At 49.3% G+C, this 18,245-nt stretch overlaps 1 protein-coding gene across 2 annotated transcripts in view; it reads left to right on the plus strand.

Annotated features, from left to right (window-relative positions):
- OLFM2 (olfactomedin 2) overlaps nt 1-18,245 on the plus strand; it is an 81,105-nt gene that overhangs the window by 57,891 nt on the left and 4,969 nt on the right. For both annotated transcript variants that reach the window (XM_039465605.2, XM_003938931.3), the window contains exon 2: nt 15,947-16,096. In XM_039465605.2, coding sequence (XP_039321539.1) covers nt 15,947-16,096 — 150 coding nt within the window. The remainder of the gene's footprint in view (nt 1-15,946; nt 16,097-18,245) is intronic.

Here is an 18,245-nt window from a genome sequence, read left to right on the forward strand (position 1 = left end):
ACACCTGGCTAAATTATTTTGTATTTTTGGTAGAGACGGGGTCTCACCGTGTTGCCTAGGCTAGTCTCGAACTCCTCAGCTCAAGCCATCCGCCTGCCTTGGCCTCTGGAAGGGCTGGGATTGCAGGCATGAGCCACAGCGCCTGGCTAATATCTTCTTTAAGGCCTGTCAAGCTTATCACTCAGGGGAGATTTGCCCAATACTTCAAGGTTTGACAAGAGCAGGCTGCTATATTATCTCAAGCTTTCCAAAGGGACATGGCCCCCTGTCAAGCTCAGGCGTAGCAGACAGGCATATCCTTCATCGTTCTTCACAGCCCTCCTGCCATCCCCACAGACAGAGAGAAGCCACAGCCTCTGCCTAGCCTACTGGGCACCTGTCTGCAGCCTAATCTCTGGTGCTCCTTCCCCAGAACAAACAACAGAAGCCAGCTCCGTGGCAGAAAGGGGAAATTCACGGTAGATCTGTGAAGGTGATTGCTCTCTGTCCCACTGGTCCATAAGCATCCTCATTCAACAAACGCTCCTCATGCCAGATTCTGAGGATCAGGGATGAATTGTTTGCAAAGCAAACAAGACTCACTCCTCCCTGCCATTTCCTGTCCCAGAGCAGAGGCAGGCCTGGAGCCAGCGTTCCCACCAATGAGACCCTCTTCATGGTGGCTGCAATCAGGACTTGGAGGGGAAGGACAGGAGTGGTGCCGCAAGCCAGTGTAGACTGTGGAGCCAGATGGCCTGTGTTCGAATTCCAGCTACGCCACTTACAAGCAGTGATGCCTTGGCAAAGAGCCTTTTTTTTTTTTTTTTAACTTTATTTGAGACAGAGTCTTAACTCCATTGCCCAGACTGGAGTGCAATGGCATCTCGGCTCACTGCAACCTCCGCCTCCCGGGTTCAAGCGATTCTCCTGCCTCAGCCTGCTGAGTAGCAGGGATTACAGGTGCACACCACCATGCCCAGCTATTTTTTTTTTTTTTTTTTTGAGACAGAGTCTCACTCTGTCAGCAGGCACCAGGCTGGAGTGCAGTGGCACACCCTTGGCTCACTGCAACCTCCACCTCCTGGGTTCAAGCAATTCTTCCGCCTCAGCCTCCCAAGTAGCTCGGACTACAGGCACACGCCACCATGCCCAGCTAATTTTTTTATTTTTAGTAGAGACGGGGTTTCACCATGTTGGCCAGGATGGTCTCGATCTCTTGACCTCGTGATCCGCCCGCCTCGGCCTCCCAAAGTGCTAGGATTACAGGCTTGAGCCACCGCGCCCGGCCCCAGCTAATTTTTTGTATTTTCAGTAGAGATGGGGTTTCACCATGATGATCATGGTGGTCTCGAACTCCTGACCTCATGATCTGCTTGCCTCAGCTTCCCAAAGTGCTGGGATTACAGGTGTGAGCCACTGCACCCAGCCTTGGGTTTTTTTTTTCTTTTTTTTTCTCAGACAGGGTCTTGCCCTGTCGCCCAGGCTGGAGTGCAATGGCACCATCTCAGCTCACTGTAACCTCTACCTCCCAAGTTCAAGCAATTCTCTTGCCTCAGCCTCCCGAGTACCTCAGATTACAGGCACTCGCCACCATGCCCAGCTAATTATTTGTATTTTCAGTAGAGATGGGGTTTTGCCATGTTGGCCAGGCTGGTATTGAACTCCTGACCTCAAGTGATCTGCCCAGCGTGGTCTCCCAAAGTGCTGGGATTACAGGCGTGAGCCACCACACCTGGCAAAGAGCCAGGACCTGTCTGCTCCCTAGTTTCTTCACCTGTCAAAAGGAGATGATGATGGTGCCTTCCTCCCAGCCTTGCACTACAAGGAGTGAGGGCATGGTGGCTCACGCCTGTAATCACAGCACTTTGGGAGGCCAAGGCAGTAGAATCACTTGAGGTCAGGAGTTTGAGTTTGAGATCAACCTGGGTAACATAGTGAAACCCTATCTCTACAAAAATTAAAAAAAAAAAAAATTTAGTCGAAGGCCGGGCACAGTGGCTCACGCCTGTAATCCCAACACTTTGGGAGGCCAAGGTAGGTGTATCACAAGGTCAAGAGATTGAGACCACCCTAGCCAACATAGTGAAACCCCGTCTCTACTAAAAATACAAAAGTTAGCCAGGCTTGGTGGCACCACCTGTGTAGTCCTAGCTACTTGGGAGGCTGAAGAAGGAGAATCACTTGAACCTGGGAGGTGGAGGTTGCAGTGAGCCGAGATCGGGCTGCTACACTCCAGCCTGGCGACAAAAAAAAAAAAAAAAAAAAAACTCGATGTGGTGATACATGTCTGTGATTCCGGAGGCTGAGGCAGGAGGACTACTTAAGCCCAGGAGGTCAAGGCTGTAGTGAGCTGAGATCACACCACTCACTGTGCTCTAGCCTGGGTGACAGAGTTGAGACCTTATCTCTGAAAACAATAAATAAAAAAAGAAAAAGAAGCATTAGGGAAAATGCAGAAGATGCCTTGAGAGGTGTGTAACACATGGCAGGGACAGCCAAAGCTGCTTTTGGAAGAGACCTGGACACTTGAGCCCTGGGAATGGGGAAGAGTTCGCGTAGGCCTGAGATGGTGTGAGTTCAGGGATTGGCAGAGGGTCCGGCCAGTGCAAAGGTCTAAAGACGAGATCAAGCATCCTGTGAGCTGGGAAGGGAAAGACAATTAGAGGGGATGGGCCAGAGAGAATACAGCAGCTCGTGCCTGCATCCTGCTTCACTGCCTATAAGGATGAAGAAGGAGCACGGCTCCCCTGCTGCCATGTTATAGCGTGGAGATGTTCTGGGATAGGAAGCCAGCTGGGCCGCGTGGGGACTAGAATGGAGCAAGTGTCCCCTCTCATCCCTCATTCTTTTTTTTTTTTTTTTTTTTGAGACGGAGTTTTGCTCTTGTTACCCAGGCTGGAGTGCAATGGCTCGATCTCGGCTCACCGCAACCTCCGCCTCCTGGGTTCAGGCAATTCTCCTGCCTCAGCCTCCTGAGTGGCTGGGATTACAGGCACGTGCCACCATGCCCAGCTAATTTTTTGTATTTTTAGTTGAGACGGGGTTTCACTATGTTGACCGGGATGGTCTCGATCTCTTGACCTCGTGATCCACCCGCCTCGGCCTCCCAAAGTGCTGGGATTACAGGCTTGAGCCACCGCGCCCGGCTCATCCCTCATTCTTCTCTCTCCCTTGTTGGACTTTCTTTGCCTCATGGTCCGGCCACCTCTACCCTGACTCCATGAGACTTTGCCAGATGCTTTTTATTGTGTCAAGACTCACACTGTTTGACCTCAGGAAGTTACCAAATTGGCCTTTTGAGTGTTATGAAGATAATAGTAATAGCAGGGCTGGGTGCGATGGTTCAGGCCATTAATCCCAACACTTTGGGAGGCTGAGAGGGGAGGTTCCCTTGAGGCCAGGAATCCGAGGCTGCAGTAAGTCATGATCCTGCTGCTGCACTAATGAGAGCCCACCTCTACAAAAAAATAATTTAAAAAAAATTAACCAGGTGCAATGGCATATGCCTATAATCCTAGCCCTTTGGAAGGCTGAGGATGGAGGATTGCTTAAGGCCAGGAGTTCAAGACCAGCCTGGGCAACACAGTAAGACCCTGTCTCTCCAAAAAAAAAAAAAAAAAAAATTTAAATTAACCAGGTGCAGTGGTACATGTCTGTAATCCCAGCATTTTGGAAGACTGAGGCTGAAGGAACTGTCTGAGGCCACGAGTTCAAGACCAGCTTGAACAATACAGTGAGACTCCCATCTTTACAAAAAAACAAAAAATTACCTGGGCGTGGTGGCACACACCTGTAGTCCCAGCTGCTCAGGAGGCTGATGGCCAGAGGATCACGTGAAGTCAGGAGTTCAAGGCTAAAGTGAGCCATGATTGTGCCACTGCACTCCAGCCTGCGTGATAGAGTGAGAGCCTCTCTCTTAAAAAATGAAAATAATAGTATTAGCAGACACTTGTATAGGTCTTCCTACATGCAGACGACTATTCTAATTGCTCTTATATATATTATGAATTCATTTGACCCTCCTGGCAACCCTGAGAAGTAGGTAGTCATCATGTCCATTGTACAAATGAAAAAACTAAGAAGTTGGGCGTGGTGGCTCACGCCTGTAATCCCAGCACTTTGGGAGGCTGAGGTGGGTGGATCACCTGAGGTCGGGAGTTCAAGACCAGCCTGACCAACATGGAGAAACCCCATCTCTACTAAAAATTTAAAATTAGCTGGGCGCGGTGGCTCACGCCTGTAATCCCAGCACTTTGGGAGGCTGAGGCGGGTGGATCACGAGGTCAAGAGATCGAGACCATCCTGGTCAACATGGTGAAACCCCGTCTCTACTAAAAATACAAAAAGTTAGCTGGGCGTGGTGGCGCGTGCCTGTAATCCCAGCTACTCAGGAGGCTGAGGCAGGAGAATTGCCTGAACCCAGGAGGCGGAGTTTGCGATGAGTGGAGATCGCGCCATTGCACTCCAGCCTGGGTAACAAGAGCGAAACTCCGTCTCAAAAAAAAAAAAAAAAAAAAAAAAAGTAAAATTAGCTGGGCATGGTGGCACATGCCTGTAGTCCCAGCTACTCGGGAGGCTGAGGCAGGAGAATTACCTGAACCCAGGAGGCGGAGGTTGTGGTGAGCGGAGATCGCGCCATTGCACTCCAGCCTGGATGACAAGAGTGAAACTTCGTCTCAAAAAAAAAAAAAAAAAGAGAAAGAAAGAAAGAAAGAAAAAACTAAGAAAGACACAGAGAGGTTAAGCCACTTGCTGCTGTCACACAGCAAGTGGAATGGTAAAGCTAGAACTTAAACCGAGCCAGCCTGACTCCAGGACCCTGCTCTGACCAGTCGGCCCTACTCTACCATCCCAGGAGGAATAAGAAACATCTAGAGGAAGCTAGTCACTTCTATCGTAAGGATATTGCCCAGAGAGATGCTGGTGACATCACGTGGAATCCTTTTTGGGAGGACTGTGGGAGAAATCCCTGCCAAAAATAATTGAGCTTTCTCCTGAGCATCTGGTGTACTTTTGTTTCAGGACACTGAGAACCGCATAAATGACCAGCTTTCCCTTTTTGAGTTGGCTGCTAAGGAGCTTGGAGCCAAACTTATGGCCCGGCCATATGCTGATTGTTCAGGTTTTTAAGGGATGAGTTTTTCTTAGCCTCGTTTCTGGCTCTGTCTTATGTCCCTGCTTTTGTTTTTCTTCTTTTTCTCCCTTGCCAAAAAAAAAAAAAAAAAAAAAATTTAAAGGACTTTTAAAAATCTTTTTTTTTTCTTTTGATACAGGGCCTCACTTTATCACCCAGGCTGGAGTATAGTGGCGCCTTCATAGCTAAGCAGCCTTGAACTCCTGGACTCAATTGATCTTCCTACTTCAGCTTCCAGAGTAGCTGGGACTATAGGCATGTGCCACCATGCTCAGCTAAATTTTAAATTTTCTGTGAAGATGGGGTTTTACTATATTGCCCAGGCTGGTCTCAAACTCCTGGGCTCAAGTGATTCTCCTGTCTTGGCTTCCCCAAGTGTTGAGATTATAGGCGAGAACCACTGCACCGGCCCTAAAAATCTTTATAAGAACAATATATGGGCTGGGCACGGTGGCTCACACCTGCAATCCCAGCATTTTGGGAGGCTGAGGTGGGTGGATCACCTGAGGTTGGGAGTTCGAGACCAGCCTGAACAACATGGAAACCCCATGTCTACTAAAAATACAAAATAAGCTGGGCATGGTGGCACATGCCTGTAATCCCAGCTACTCAGGAGGCTGAGGCAGGAAAATCGCTTGAACCCAGGAGGCAGAGGTTGTGGTGAGCTGAGATAGCGCCATTGAACTCCAGCCTGGGCAACAAGAGTGAAACTTCATCTCAAAAAAAGAGCAATACATGTTCATTGTAGAAAACTTGATAAATTGAAAGATGGTGATTAAAATCTCCATTAATCCCTAATTTTTAATGACTGCACAGTATCCCATTCTGTAGATGTATCATAAATTTGTAAATTGGCTAGGCACAATGCCTCATGTCTGCAATCCCAATACTTTGGGAGGCCAAGGCAGGAGAATCACTTGAGCCCAGAAATTTGAGACCAGGCTGGGAAACATAGCCAGACCCTGTCTCTATAAAAAATATTTTTAAAAACTAGCCTGGGCTGGGAGCAGTGGCTCACACCTGTAATCCCAACACTTTGGGAGGCTGAGGCAGGCAGATCACCTTAGGTTAGGAGTTCAAGACCAGCCTGACCAACATGGTAAAAACCCCGTCTCTACAAAAATACAAAAAATTAGCCAGGCATAATGGCAGGTGTCTGTAATCCCAGCTACTGGGGAGGCTGAAGCAGCAGAATCACTTGAACCCTGAAGGCAGAGGTTGTAGTGAGCCGAGATCATGCCATTGCACTCCAGCCTGGGCAAGAGAGTGAGACTCTGTCTCAAAAAAAAAAAAAAAAAAATAGATTAGCCTGATGTAGTGGCTCACACCTGTAGTCCAAGCTACTCAGGAGACTGAGATGGGAGGATAGCTTCAGACCTAGGACATCAAGGCCACGGTGGGCTATGATCGTGCCACTATACTCCAGCCTGTGTGATAGAGCAAGACCCTGTCTCAAAAAAAAAAATCTTTTTTTCTTTTTCTAGCATGTGTAATGCTTTTGATCAAAATAATTTCTAATTGTCCAATTTTAAACAATGCTTAATGAACCTCCCTCGTGTTGCACCTGAGTGACTCAAGGAATGCGCCACACTCTGAGAATCAATTATGAGCCCTTTATTAAGGTGGCGACCGAGAGTAGCGAACACCCAAAATTCTCTTGGCCCCGAAGAAAAAGTTAGATGGTCTTTTATACACTAGTTTTAACAGGAAGGGGGGAACCTAGCTGAAACGAAGTTTTCACAAAGGCAGAGTAAGCAAAAAGTTAAAAAAAAAAAAAAAAAAACTGGTACATAAGAAAGTACCAGGTGTGAGGAGTACTGCTGTCAAGAAAGACACACAACTTATAGATAAGGCGGGCTCTGGGCGCTCACTGCAGCTGCATTCCCAGGCTCTGCTGATACCACTTTACTTGGCCTCTTATCAACAAAGGCATTTCTGGGTGCCCAGAGTCAGTCTGACCTTGCTTTATACCAGGCATCCCCAAACTTTTTACGCAGGGGGCCAGTTCACTGTCCCTCAGACCGTTGGAGGGCCGCTACATACTGTGCTCCTCTCACTGACCACCAATGAAAGAGGTGCCCCTTCCTGAAGTGCCGCAGGGGGCCGGATAAATGGCCTCAGGGGGGCTGCATGCGGCCTGTGGGCCGTAGTTTGGGGACGCCTGCTTTATACTATAGTTACGTACTTAAAGGGGAGAAGGTTACTAAAATGAAGAAGCCAAGATGGAGTCTGTTCAGCTCAAAAAGGCTAACATGAAGCCTGAACAGCTTTTAGTCAGGGAAAAGGAGAGTTAGTTTTAGCTGGCAAAAAGCAGGATATCCACACTTGCAGCAATCAGATGCTTATCCACACAGTGTCCACAGGCTGCAGGCTTAGCTATGGACTGGCCAAATAACATCCAAATTGCAGGAACTTTAAAGGCTTGGCTGTGGACTGGCAGGCTGCCCTCCAAAAATATCTAATCCCTGCTCTCATATGTAATTGGAGCTATCTTATGGTATTTTACATATCCTTGTAAATCACTTAGAGTCTTCTCTGGAACAAGGCAGGGCACAAATAAATATGTAAGTCCCAAGCTGCCTTGGCTTCCTGATTAAATTATCCAGCCTCAAACACAATAATAGCCTCATTTTATTAAGAGGCAGGCGCTTGATCTCTTCCTGTTGGCCACTTCCTGATAGCCCATGCTTCTGCTGTCCCCAGGACCCTGTAGCAATGCCTCCGTCTCCAGGGAAGCACCTGGAATTGGTTTTTTGTTTTTTTGAGCTGGAGTCTTGCTCTGTCACCCAGGCTGGAGTTCAATGGTACCTACCACGATACCCAGCTAATTTTTTGTATTTTTAGTAGAGATGGGGTTTTACCATGTTGGCCAGGCTGGTCTCGAACTCCTAACCTCAGGTGATCCGCCGGCCCGCCTCAGCCAAAGTGCTGAGATTATAGGCATGAGCCACCGCGCCCATCCATCAGGAATTGTGTTTGAACCAAGATACAGGTGGTGGAGTGGTAGGAGACGATGATCCCTGTTCCCAACAGCAAGAAGAATTTTTCCTGTGTGTGTCCTACTCAGTTAATCCTGGACCTGTTTCAGAGGCTGGTGTTTAATTGGGGCAGCCTCAGCAAAAGTGTTTGAAAGATTTCAGCCAGAAGAGATGATTTGAGGAACAGCTACTTGAGTGCATAGGTTGACTCTTAAAGCCCACTAGCAGGAATATTAAACCCTGAACCAAGAGCTCAGCGAAGAGAGAGCAGGTTGGCAGGGCTGGTGCGGTAGCTCACGCCTATAATCCCAGCACTTTGGGAGGCCAAGGCAGGTGGATCTCTTCAGCCCAGGAGTTCAAGACCAGCCTAGGAAACATAATGAGAACCTCCCCATGTCTCTACAAAAAAATGGCCAGTCGTGGTATACACGCCTGTAGTCCCAGCTACTCAGGAGGCTGAGACGGGAGGATTGCTTGAGTAAGGGAAATTGAGGCTGCAGTGAGCCGAGATCACGCCACTGCACTCCAGCCTGGGCAACAGAGCAAGACCCTATCTTAAAAACAAAAACAGGCCGGGTGCGGTGGCTCAAGCCTGTAATCCCAGCACTTTGGGAGGCCGAGGCAGGTGGATCACGAGGTCAAGAGATCAAGACCATCCTGGTCAACATGGTGAAATCCCGTCTCTACTAAAAACACAAAAAATTAGCTGGGCATGGTGGTGCGTGCCTGTAATCCCAGCTACTCAGGAGGCAGAGGTGGGAGAATTGCCTGAACCCAGGAGGCGGAGGTTGCAGTGAGCCGAGATCGCGCCATTGCACTCCAGCCTGGGTAACAAGAGCGAAACTCCGTCTCAAAAAAAAAACAAAACAAAAACAAAAGAGTAGGTTGGCTTCTTTAGTACATCTGCCAAGTCCGAGGTGAGACAGGATGCTAGACCACAGATTTCTAAGCTGGAAAATGCCCGTGTTCTTAGACCTGCTGTTACACGCATTTCCCTTTGAGTAGGACACTCTCTGTTCCTCCCTTGTCTTCTGACTGCCAAGAGCTTCTGACTTTGTTTCCAAGCTAGACCCAGTCTGGAAGAGCTAGCACGTGGAACCTTCCAGAGCATTCCAGCAGTTCCTAGGGACATGCATTGACTGCGTATCTGAACTTAAACCCAATGGGCAAAACTCAGGACCTCTGCGTGCTGAGATCTGGCAGCCAAAACCCAGGCATTTAATTACACTGCTGCAGAGAACACTCCGGTGAGATGCGTCCAACGCAGACAATTATTTTAGGAAAGCCATGGAGGCCTTCTCTCTGCACCACTTAAATCTTGCTTCTCTTTTACAATTCAATGTTTCCTCTGTCGAGAGAAAATGGCTTGTTTGCTTCAAAGGACACGATAGGAAATGTAGGAAGATGTTAATTACATTGAACCCGGCGCTTTGTCTCTGCACAAAAGATATTCCTTAGGGGGTGCTGTCTAAATTGCTTGGGGACCAGAGCCAGGGAGGAGGGGCAGGGATGCTCGGGCTCCTATTTGATGTTTTTCTTTGTTCTTTCTTTTTTAAGAATTGGGTTTATTAAGAAGGGGGGCTCGTTGGTTTATGCCTGTAATCCCAGCACTTTGGGAGGCTGAGGTGGGTGGATCACTTGAGGTCAGCAGTTTGAGACCAGCCTGGCCAACATGGTGAAACACTGTCTCTACTAAAAATACAAAAACTAGCCAGGCGTGGTGGCATATGCCTATAATCCCAGCTACTTGGGAGGCTGAGGCAGGAGAATTGCTTGAACCCAGGAGGCGGAGACTCCAGTGAGCCAAGATTGTGCCACTGTACTCCAGCCTGGGTGACAGAGTAAGAGTCCCTCACAAAAGAAAAAGAGGTAATTATGGCTCATACCTTGTAATCCCAGTGCTTTGGGAGGCCGAGGCAGGAGGATCACTTGAGCCCAGGAGTTTGAGACCATACTGGACAATACAGTGAGACTTCCATCTCTACAAAAAAATTTAAAAAGTAGTAGGTGTGGTGGTAAGATTAAGGCCTTTAGTCTCAGCTACTTGGGAGGCTGAGGTGGAAGGATTCACTTACGCCCAGGAGGTTGAGGCTGCCGTAAGCCACGATGATGCCGCTGCACACCAGCCTGGGTGATAGAATGAAATTCCATCTCCAAAAAAATAAAGGAAGAAGGGAAGTAGAAGAGTTCTGGATTGTCCCAGAAACAACGGGCAGGCTTTCTTTGGGTATTCCTCTTGTACTGAGCCATCCTTGTTGTCTTAGGTCATGCTCCTTCAGGGAGGATTTAAGTGCAAGTATTCACCTGAAAAACCCAAGCAAGAACCAGTAGGGGAGCAGAGAAGTGAGAGAGGAAGTGAAGAAAACTCATGCAGGAAGAGTTAATGAGTATACCAGGCACACCCGTAATCCCAGCACTTTGGGAGGCCGACGCAGGCAGATCGCTTGAGCCCAGGAGTTCAAGACCAGCCTGGGCAACAAAGCAAAACTCTATCTCTACAAAAGTGAAAAAGCTGGGTGTGGTGGTACCTGCCGGTAGTCCCAGCTACTGAAGAGGCGGAGGTGGGAGGGGATGGTTTAAACCCAGGAGTTCAAGGCTGCAGTAAGCTAGGATTGCACCACTGCACTCCAGGGGTGGGCAACAGCAAGACCCAGTCCTTGGTGACAGCAAGACCTCATCTTAAGAAAAACAGGGCGGTGGCTCATGCCTGCAATCCCAGCACTTTGGGAGACTGAGGCGGATGGATCACCTGAGGTCAGGAGTTTGAGACCAGCCTGGCCAACATGGTGAAACCATGTCTCTACTAAAAATACAAAAAAAATTAGCTGGACGTGGTGGCAGGCACCTGTAATCCCAGCTACTCAGGAGGCTGCGGCAGGAGAATTGCTTGAACCCAGGAGGTGAAGGTTGCAATGAGCTGAGATCTCGCCACTGAACTCCAGCCTAGGTAACAAGAGCAAAACTCCATCTCAAAAAACAAAACAAAAATAAACATGCTGGGCACGATGGCTCTTGCCTGCAACCCCAGCACTTTGGGAGGCCAAGGCAGGCAGATCACTTGTGGCCAGGAGTTCGAAACCAGCCTGGCCAACATGATAAAACCCCGTCTCTAATAAAAATACAAAAATGAGCCAGACGTGGAGGTGGGTGACTTTAATCCCAGCTACTTGGGAGGCTGAGGCATGAAAATTGCTTGAACCTAGGAGGTGGAGGTTGCAGTGAGCTGAGATCTCACCACTGTACTCCAGCCTGGGCGACACAGCAAGAGTCTGTCTCAAAAATAAAAAAAAATAATAAAGTAAATAAATAAAAGAGAAGTAATGAGCAGGTTGCTGCTGTGGTCGACTGGGGTCACCAACTAATGGTTTCCCTTGGGAGGTTTCATGGAACACACACCTTTGAGTTCTTTCCCACCAGGGAGGCAAGAGGGGTGGTATTGATCACTAATGCTTGTGGGTCATCGTTGAGGATTGCTGGGTGTATTTTCTGCTGGTACCATGTAAGGGCAGGGTGGGCTCTGACCATCAGACAAAGCCCTTGGCCGTGGCCAATCCAGGGCGCACCTGCAGTGAATGCTGGTTCCATCCAGCTCCTACCTGAGTAAAAGGAAGGTGGAGAAAGTGAGTTACTGTGCTCCTCTGCCAGGGCTTACAAAGAGGGGGTTCCCCCCACTTAGGAAGGGTGTACTAAGGCTCAAAGAATGACTATAATAGTTTCAGCTAGCGTTTATGAATGGCTTGTTTTCCATATAGATTAGTGGGGGAGTCGAGCGCATCTGTACAATTTGTACAATTATATCATTTGCTCACATTCCAATAAGGCTTAAAAAAAAAGACTTGATTGAGTGGGAGAGAAAAGGTGGGCTAATAGTTGGAGTCCCCGGGATTGCTCATAATTCACAGCTTGGTTTATCTGTGCTGCAGCTCACGGCACCGATTCTGCTGGGAGATCTGGTAACGGCTGTGCAAATGATCAATAATTGTGGTGCTTTGTTTCTCTGTAAAACACTAGGGTTGTTTTTGTGTGTGTGTGTGAGAATTTCTTCCATGCCTGTAAGAATGCATCCTGGAATAGGACCAGGATCTTCCATTTGCCACCTCTATGGCCACTACCCATCGTCGCCTGCCTGGATCTGTGCAGTCACCCCTGCCCTGGCCTTCCCCCCTCGCCCCTAGAGCATCCGGAGGTCACTGTGAAGAACACCCAAGTAAGGGCACGTCCCGCCTCTGCTCAGAACCCTCCATGGCTCCTGCCTTCCTCAGAGCAGAACCCGGAGCCCTCACTGCTTCCCACAAGGCCTTGCTCCCATCTCCTCCCTTCCCTCATCTGCCTCCACTTACCCCTTACTCATTCTGCTCCAGCCACATGGGCTCCTTCCTTGTTTTAAAACACACCAGGCATGGTCCTGCCCCAGGGACTTTCCACTTGTTCTCTCTGCCTGGAACCCCTTCCCCAGACATCCAAATGGCTCCTTCCTCACTTCCTTCAGGTCTTGAAACAAATACTTCAGCTTTTGAACAAATGGCGCCTAGGTTTGCAAACCCAAGCCAGTCACCTTCACTCCACAACCCTCACATCCACCCACATCCTTTTTTTTTTTTTTTTTTTGAGACAGAGTTTTGCTCTTTTGCCCAGGCTGGGGTGAAGTGGCGCCATCTCAGCTCACTGCGACCTCCACCCACACTGCCCCGGCTTCAAGCGATTCTCCTCCCAAATAGCTGGGATTACAGGCATCCACCACCAGGCCTGGCTAATTGTATTTTTAGTAGAGATGGGATTTCACCATGTTGGCCAATCTGGTCTCGAACTCCTGACCTCAGGTGATCCACCCTCCTCAGCCTCCCAAAGTGCTAGGATTACAGGCATGAGCCACCGCACCTGGCCTCTTTCCTATTTTTTTAAGATATGGGGTCTGACTCTGTCACCCAGGCTGGAGTGCAGTGGCACAGCCATAGCTCACTGCAGCCTCAACTTCCTGGACTCAAGCAGGCTTCCTGCATCAGCCTTCTGAATAGCTGGGACCACAGGTGCATGCCACTACATGCAGCTAATTTTTTTTTTTTTTTTTTTGAGATGGAGTCTCACTCTGTTGCCCAGGCTGGAGTGCAGTGGTGTGATCTTGGCTCACTGCAACCTCCGCCTCCCAGGCTCAAGCGATTCTCCTGCCTCGGCCTCCTGAGTAGCTGGGATTACAGACGTGTGCCACCACACTGGCTAATTTTTTTGCATTTTTAGAAGAGATGGGGTTTTACCATGTTGGTCAGGCTGGTCTTGAACTCCTGACCTCGTGATCTGCCCGCCTTGGCCTCCCAAAGTGCTGGGATTACAGGTGTGAGCCACCGCACCCACCTCTAATTTTTAAAAAAAAAATTTTAGTATAGATGAGGTCTTGCTCTATTGCTCAGAGTGGTCTTTTTTCTTTTTCTTTCTTTTTTTTTTTTTTTTTTTTTGAGACAGAGTTTTGCTCTTGTTACCCAGGCTGGAATGCAGTGGCGAGATCTCACCTCACTGCAACCTCCGTCTCCTGGGTTCAAGCGATTCTCTTGCCTCAGCCTCCTGAGTAGCTGGGACTACAGGTGTGCACCACCATGCCCAGCTAATTTTTGTATTTTTTTAGTAGAGATGGGGTTTCACCATGTTGGCCAGGATGGTCTTGATCTCCTGACCTCATGATCCGCCTGCCTCAGCCTTTCAAAGTGCTGGGATCACAGGTGTAAGCCATTGCCCCAGCTCCAGGGTGGTGTAAAACTCCTGGCCTCCAGTGATCCGCCCACTTCAGCCTCCAGAAATGCTGGGATTCAGTCTTGAGCCACCATGCCCAGGTCCCTCCAGATATTGATCAGGGTTTGTAATGTCAGAAATGTCCCTTGCCTTCTCCCTTTCTTCTGACTCACTCATTCCTCCAGTTCATCTCGAAAGCCCATTCCCTCAGACACCTCCTCAAAGACCATCAGCCTGAGGGAAGACCCCCTGTTATTCCCTGCGCTATTTCTTCAAAGCACTCATTGCACCATGTGGTTCCAGAATTATCAATGGCTTTACATGTCTGATGTCCGTCTCTCCCACTAGCTCCATGGACAACCACCATTAGATGTTTTCTTCATTCCCTCTCTTCCTTTTTTTTTTTTTTTTGAGACCAAGTTTTGCTCTTATTGCCCAGGCTAGAGTGCAATGGGGTGATATTGGCTCACCACAAACTCTGCCTCCCAGGTTCAAACAATTCTCCTGCCTCAGCCTCCCAAGTAGCTGGGATTACAGGCATGTGCCGGTGCCGCCACGCCTGGCTAATTTTGTATTTTTAGTACAGACGTTCTCCATGTTGGTCAGGCTGGTCTCGAACTCCCAACCTCAGGTGATCCACCTGCCTCGGTCTCCCAAAGTGCTGTGATTACAGGCGTGAGCCCCTGCACCGGGCCTCCTTCTTCCTTGGTCCTATCCCAGACCCCAGACCCTCTGCCTGGGACAGAAGATATTTTCATGGCACGGACATTTTTTTGTGTGTGTGTGAAACAGTGTCTTGCTCTGTCACCCGGGCTGGAGTTTAGTGGTGCGATCTCAGCTCACTGCAACCTCCATCTCTGAGGTTCAAGTGATTATCCTGCCTCAGCCTCCCAAGTAGCTGAAATTACAAGCGCCCATCACCATGCCCGGCCAATTTTTGTATTTTTACTAGAGACAGGGTTTCACCGTGTTTGCCAGGCTGGTCTTCAACTCCTGAACTCAGGTGATCCACCTGCCTCATAGATATCTTCTAATCAGTTTGGAAGTTTATGACTGTCTTGTGTCTAGAGTTCCCCATGTTAGCATTTCTAAGGCTCTGATAAGTCCTGCAGTAACGAAATTTGTCCCAGTAAGACACACATTTATTTGACCACAGAGCATCCTTTTTCCAGCACATCTGATAAGATTACCAGTGTTGCAAGGAGCATGGCTTGGGAAACAAAGCCATAACTGATCACTGGATTATCTGAACATTTTGTCTCACTTTGGCCATTACCTTACCTGGGCAGCTCCTGATGGGTGGCACAGCAGGGTTGCACTTAACATTTAGTGGCCCTGATGGCTGGGTGCTGTGGCTCATGCCTGTAATGCCAGCAGTTTAGGAGGCTGAGGCGGGCAAATCACCTGAAATCAGAGCCTTTTTTTTCCTCTTGACACAGTCTTACTCTGTTACCCAGGCTGGAGTGGAGGCCAGGTGTTGGAGACCAGCCTGGCCAACACGGTGAAACTCCATGTCTCCTAAAAATACAAAAATTAGCTGGGCATGGTGGCAGGCACCTGTAATTCCAGCTACTTGGGAGGCTAAGGCAGGAGAATCACTTGAACTTGGGAGGCAGAGGTTGCAGTGAGCCAAGATGGCACCACTGCACTCCAGCCTGAGCAAAAGGGCAAGACTGTGTCTCAAAAACAAGCAACAACAACAAAACGTTACACGGTCCCGAGATAGCTCCAGAGCCTATATGTCACTGTGGGCTGGGGAAGCAGAGAGGCGGTCCAGGTTTGGGGGTTATTTGGGTGGATCTCTAACGGCAGTGATGGAGACGGGGTGTGTGTGTGTGTGTGTGTGTGTGTGTGTGTGTGTGTGTGCCAATCCGCGTGAGAGAATGAAATCTGGTCTGGGAGAAGGGTTGAGGCCTCCAATTCCTTGCTGTGTTCCTTAGTCCCTCGGCACCTCAGTCTTGCCATCTGTAAAATGAGGCTCCTTAAGGAGGGACCGAGACCACACACAGCAGGTGCTGGCATAAGCCTGGAGCCCCGCAAAGGGGCTCCTCAGTCCCCCTTTCTGTTCCGGCAAGGGTGAGGTGAGACGCTTAGTGGGATCCTACTCTCTGACCACCCCCACACCTCTCTGCAGACTCTCTTCCAGAGCCCAGAAGAGGGCTGGCAGCTGTACACCTCGGCCCAGGCCCCCGACGGGAAATGCATCTGCACAGCCGTGATCCCGGCGCAGAGTACCTGCTCTCGAGACGGCAGGAGTCGGGAGCTGCGGCAACTGATGGAGAAGGTGAGAACCTTCCAGGTGCCCTGGGGGCAGCTGGGAAAATGTCCCAGTTTTCGTCCTACCCTCTGGACCCATCCAGGTCAGCCAGTGGCCATATTCAGCTATGCAAATTATTCAGAGCTGGCTGATTAATCCAGCTCCTCTCCAAGCAGATCCTTTTTTTTTTTTTTTTCATTTTGACACGGTCTCACTCTGGTACCCAGGCCGCAGTGCAGTGGCACAATCAACTCACTGAAGCCTCAGACTTCTGGGATCAAGCAATCCCCACTCCTCAGCCTCTGAGTAACTGGGTCTACAGGCATACACTACCACGCATTACTAATTTTTATATTTTTTGTAGAGATGGGATCTCCCTATGTTGCCCAGGCTAGTCTCAATCTCCTGGGCTCAAGTGATCCTCCTGCCTCAGCCTCCCAAAGTGCTGGGATTATAGGCGTGAGCCACCGTGCCCAAATGGATACTTTATCCAATATCTGTTCAATGCTTTTTTTTTTTTTTGAAATGGGTTGCACTCTGTCACCCCAGGTGCTGGAGTACAGTGGTGCAATCTCAGCTTCCTGCAACCTCCACCTCTAGGGTTCAAGAGATTCTCCTGCCTCAGCCTCCACTGTAGCTGGCATTACAGGTGTGTGCCACCACACCCAGCTAATTTTTGTATTTTTAGTAGAGATGGGTTTCACCATATTGGTCAGGCTGGTCTTGAACTCCTGACCTCAGGTGATCCACCCACCTTGGCCTCCCTAAGTGCTGCAATTACAGGCATAAGCCACCGTGTCCAGCCTGTTCAATGGTTCCTACAAAAGCTTCCTTCTACCTCTGATCATGGTCAATAGAAAACAGTTCACTGGGCCAGTGCGCAGTGGCTCACACCTGTAATCCCAGCCCGTTGGGAGGCTGAGGCAGGTGAATCACTTGAGGTCAGAAGTTCGAGACCAGCCTCTCCTAAAAATACAAAAATTTGCCAGGCATGGTGGCACATGCCTATAGTCCCAGCTACTCGGGAGGCCGAGGCAGAAGAGTCACTTAAACCCGGGAGGTGGAGGTTGCAGCGGGCTGAGATGGCACCACTGCACTCCAGCCTGGGCGACACAGCAAGACTCTGTGTCAAATAAATAAATCTTACAAAATGTTTATTTATGGAATTTCCCACTTAATATTTTTGGACTGCAGTTCGCCTCAGGTAGCTAAAACTTGAAAAGTGAAACTGTGGAGAAGGGAGACTACTGTAAACATGTTTTGTGGCATCCAGGGTGGGTATTAGGCTGCCGGGCTTCTGAGAGCTTCCAAGTGTCATGTGAATAATTGTACAGGAAAGTCTGTATTTCAACAAGCATCCAGTGGTGACTCTGACCGAGTTTACCTCCGCCAGGTGGAGTCCACTTTAGTCAGGTGAAGCTGGTGGGAATCTACCTTAGCCAGGTGGAGTCTACCTTAGCCAGGTAAAGTTCACCTTAGCCAGGTGAGTCTGCCTTAGCCAGGGGAGTTCACCTTATTCAGGTGGAATTCACCATAGCCAGGTGGAGATGGGAGCTGCGGGCCCTCAGTTTGGGTGAGGAGAGGCCAGCATAAGGGAAGTTGATTTTACTGATTCAGCCAAAAAGTACTTACTTAGTCTCTACTCCAGCCCAGTGCTGGGCACTGGAGATTAAGTTGTGGACAAGCTAGATGCAGCCTCTGTCTCTGAAGGTCCCACCTGAAGGAGGCAGATGGATAAGAATGTTCTACATAATCACAGCTGGGAAGGAAATGACCAGGCAAGAGGAGAGTGAGTGAGCGGCTGCCAGGTACAGGGTGGTTAGGGAAGGATGCTTTGAGCCGGGGACGCTGGACCAGAACTCTGAAAGATAAGAAGGAGCCAGTCATGGGAATGTGCGGGCAACAGCACTCCAGGTAGAGAGACCAGCAAGTGCAAAGACCTGCAGAGAGAAGGAGCTTAGAGTCTGTGAGAATGAAGAGAGACAAAGTGGGTGGTGGGGGGCAGGACCAGCCAGCGCAGGATCTGTGGAGGAGGAAGGTGATCTAATCTCTGTTTTGAAAGTTCCTTCTGTCTGCTGTGTGGAGAATTGACTACAAGGGATGAAGGTGGAACTGGGAGACTAGGGAGGAGGTGAGAGGTGGTGGTGGGTGGACCAGATGGGAGCCAGTAGGTAGG

This window comes from Saimiri boliviensis, chromosome 14 (assembly GCF_048565385.1).
Source record: "Saimiri boliviensis isolate mSaiBol1 chromosome 14, mSaiBol1.pri, whole genome shotgun sequence".
Classification (NCBI taxonomy): Eukaryota; Metazoa; Chordata; class Mammalia; order Primates; family Cebidae; genus Saimiri; species Saimiri boliviensis.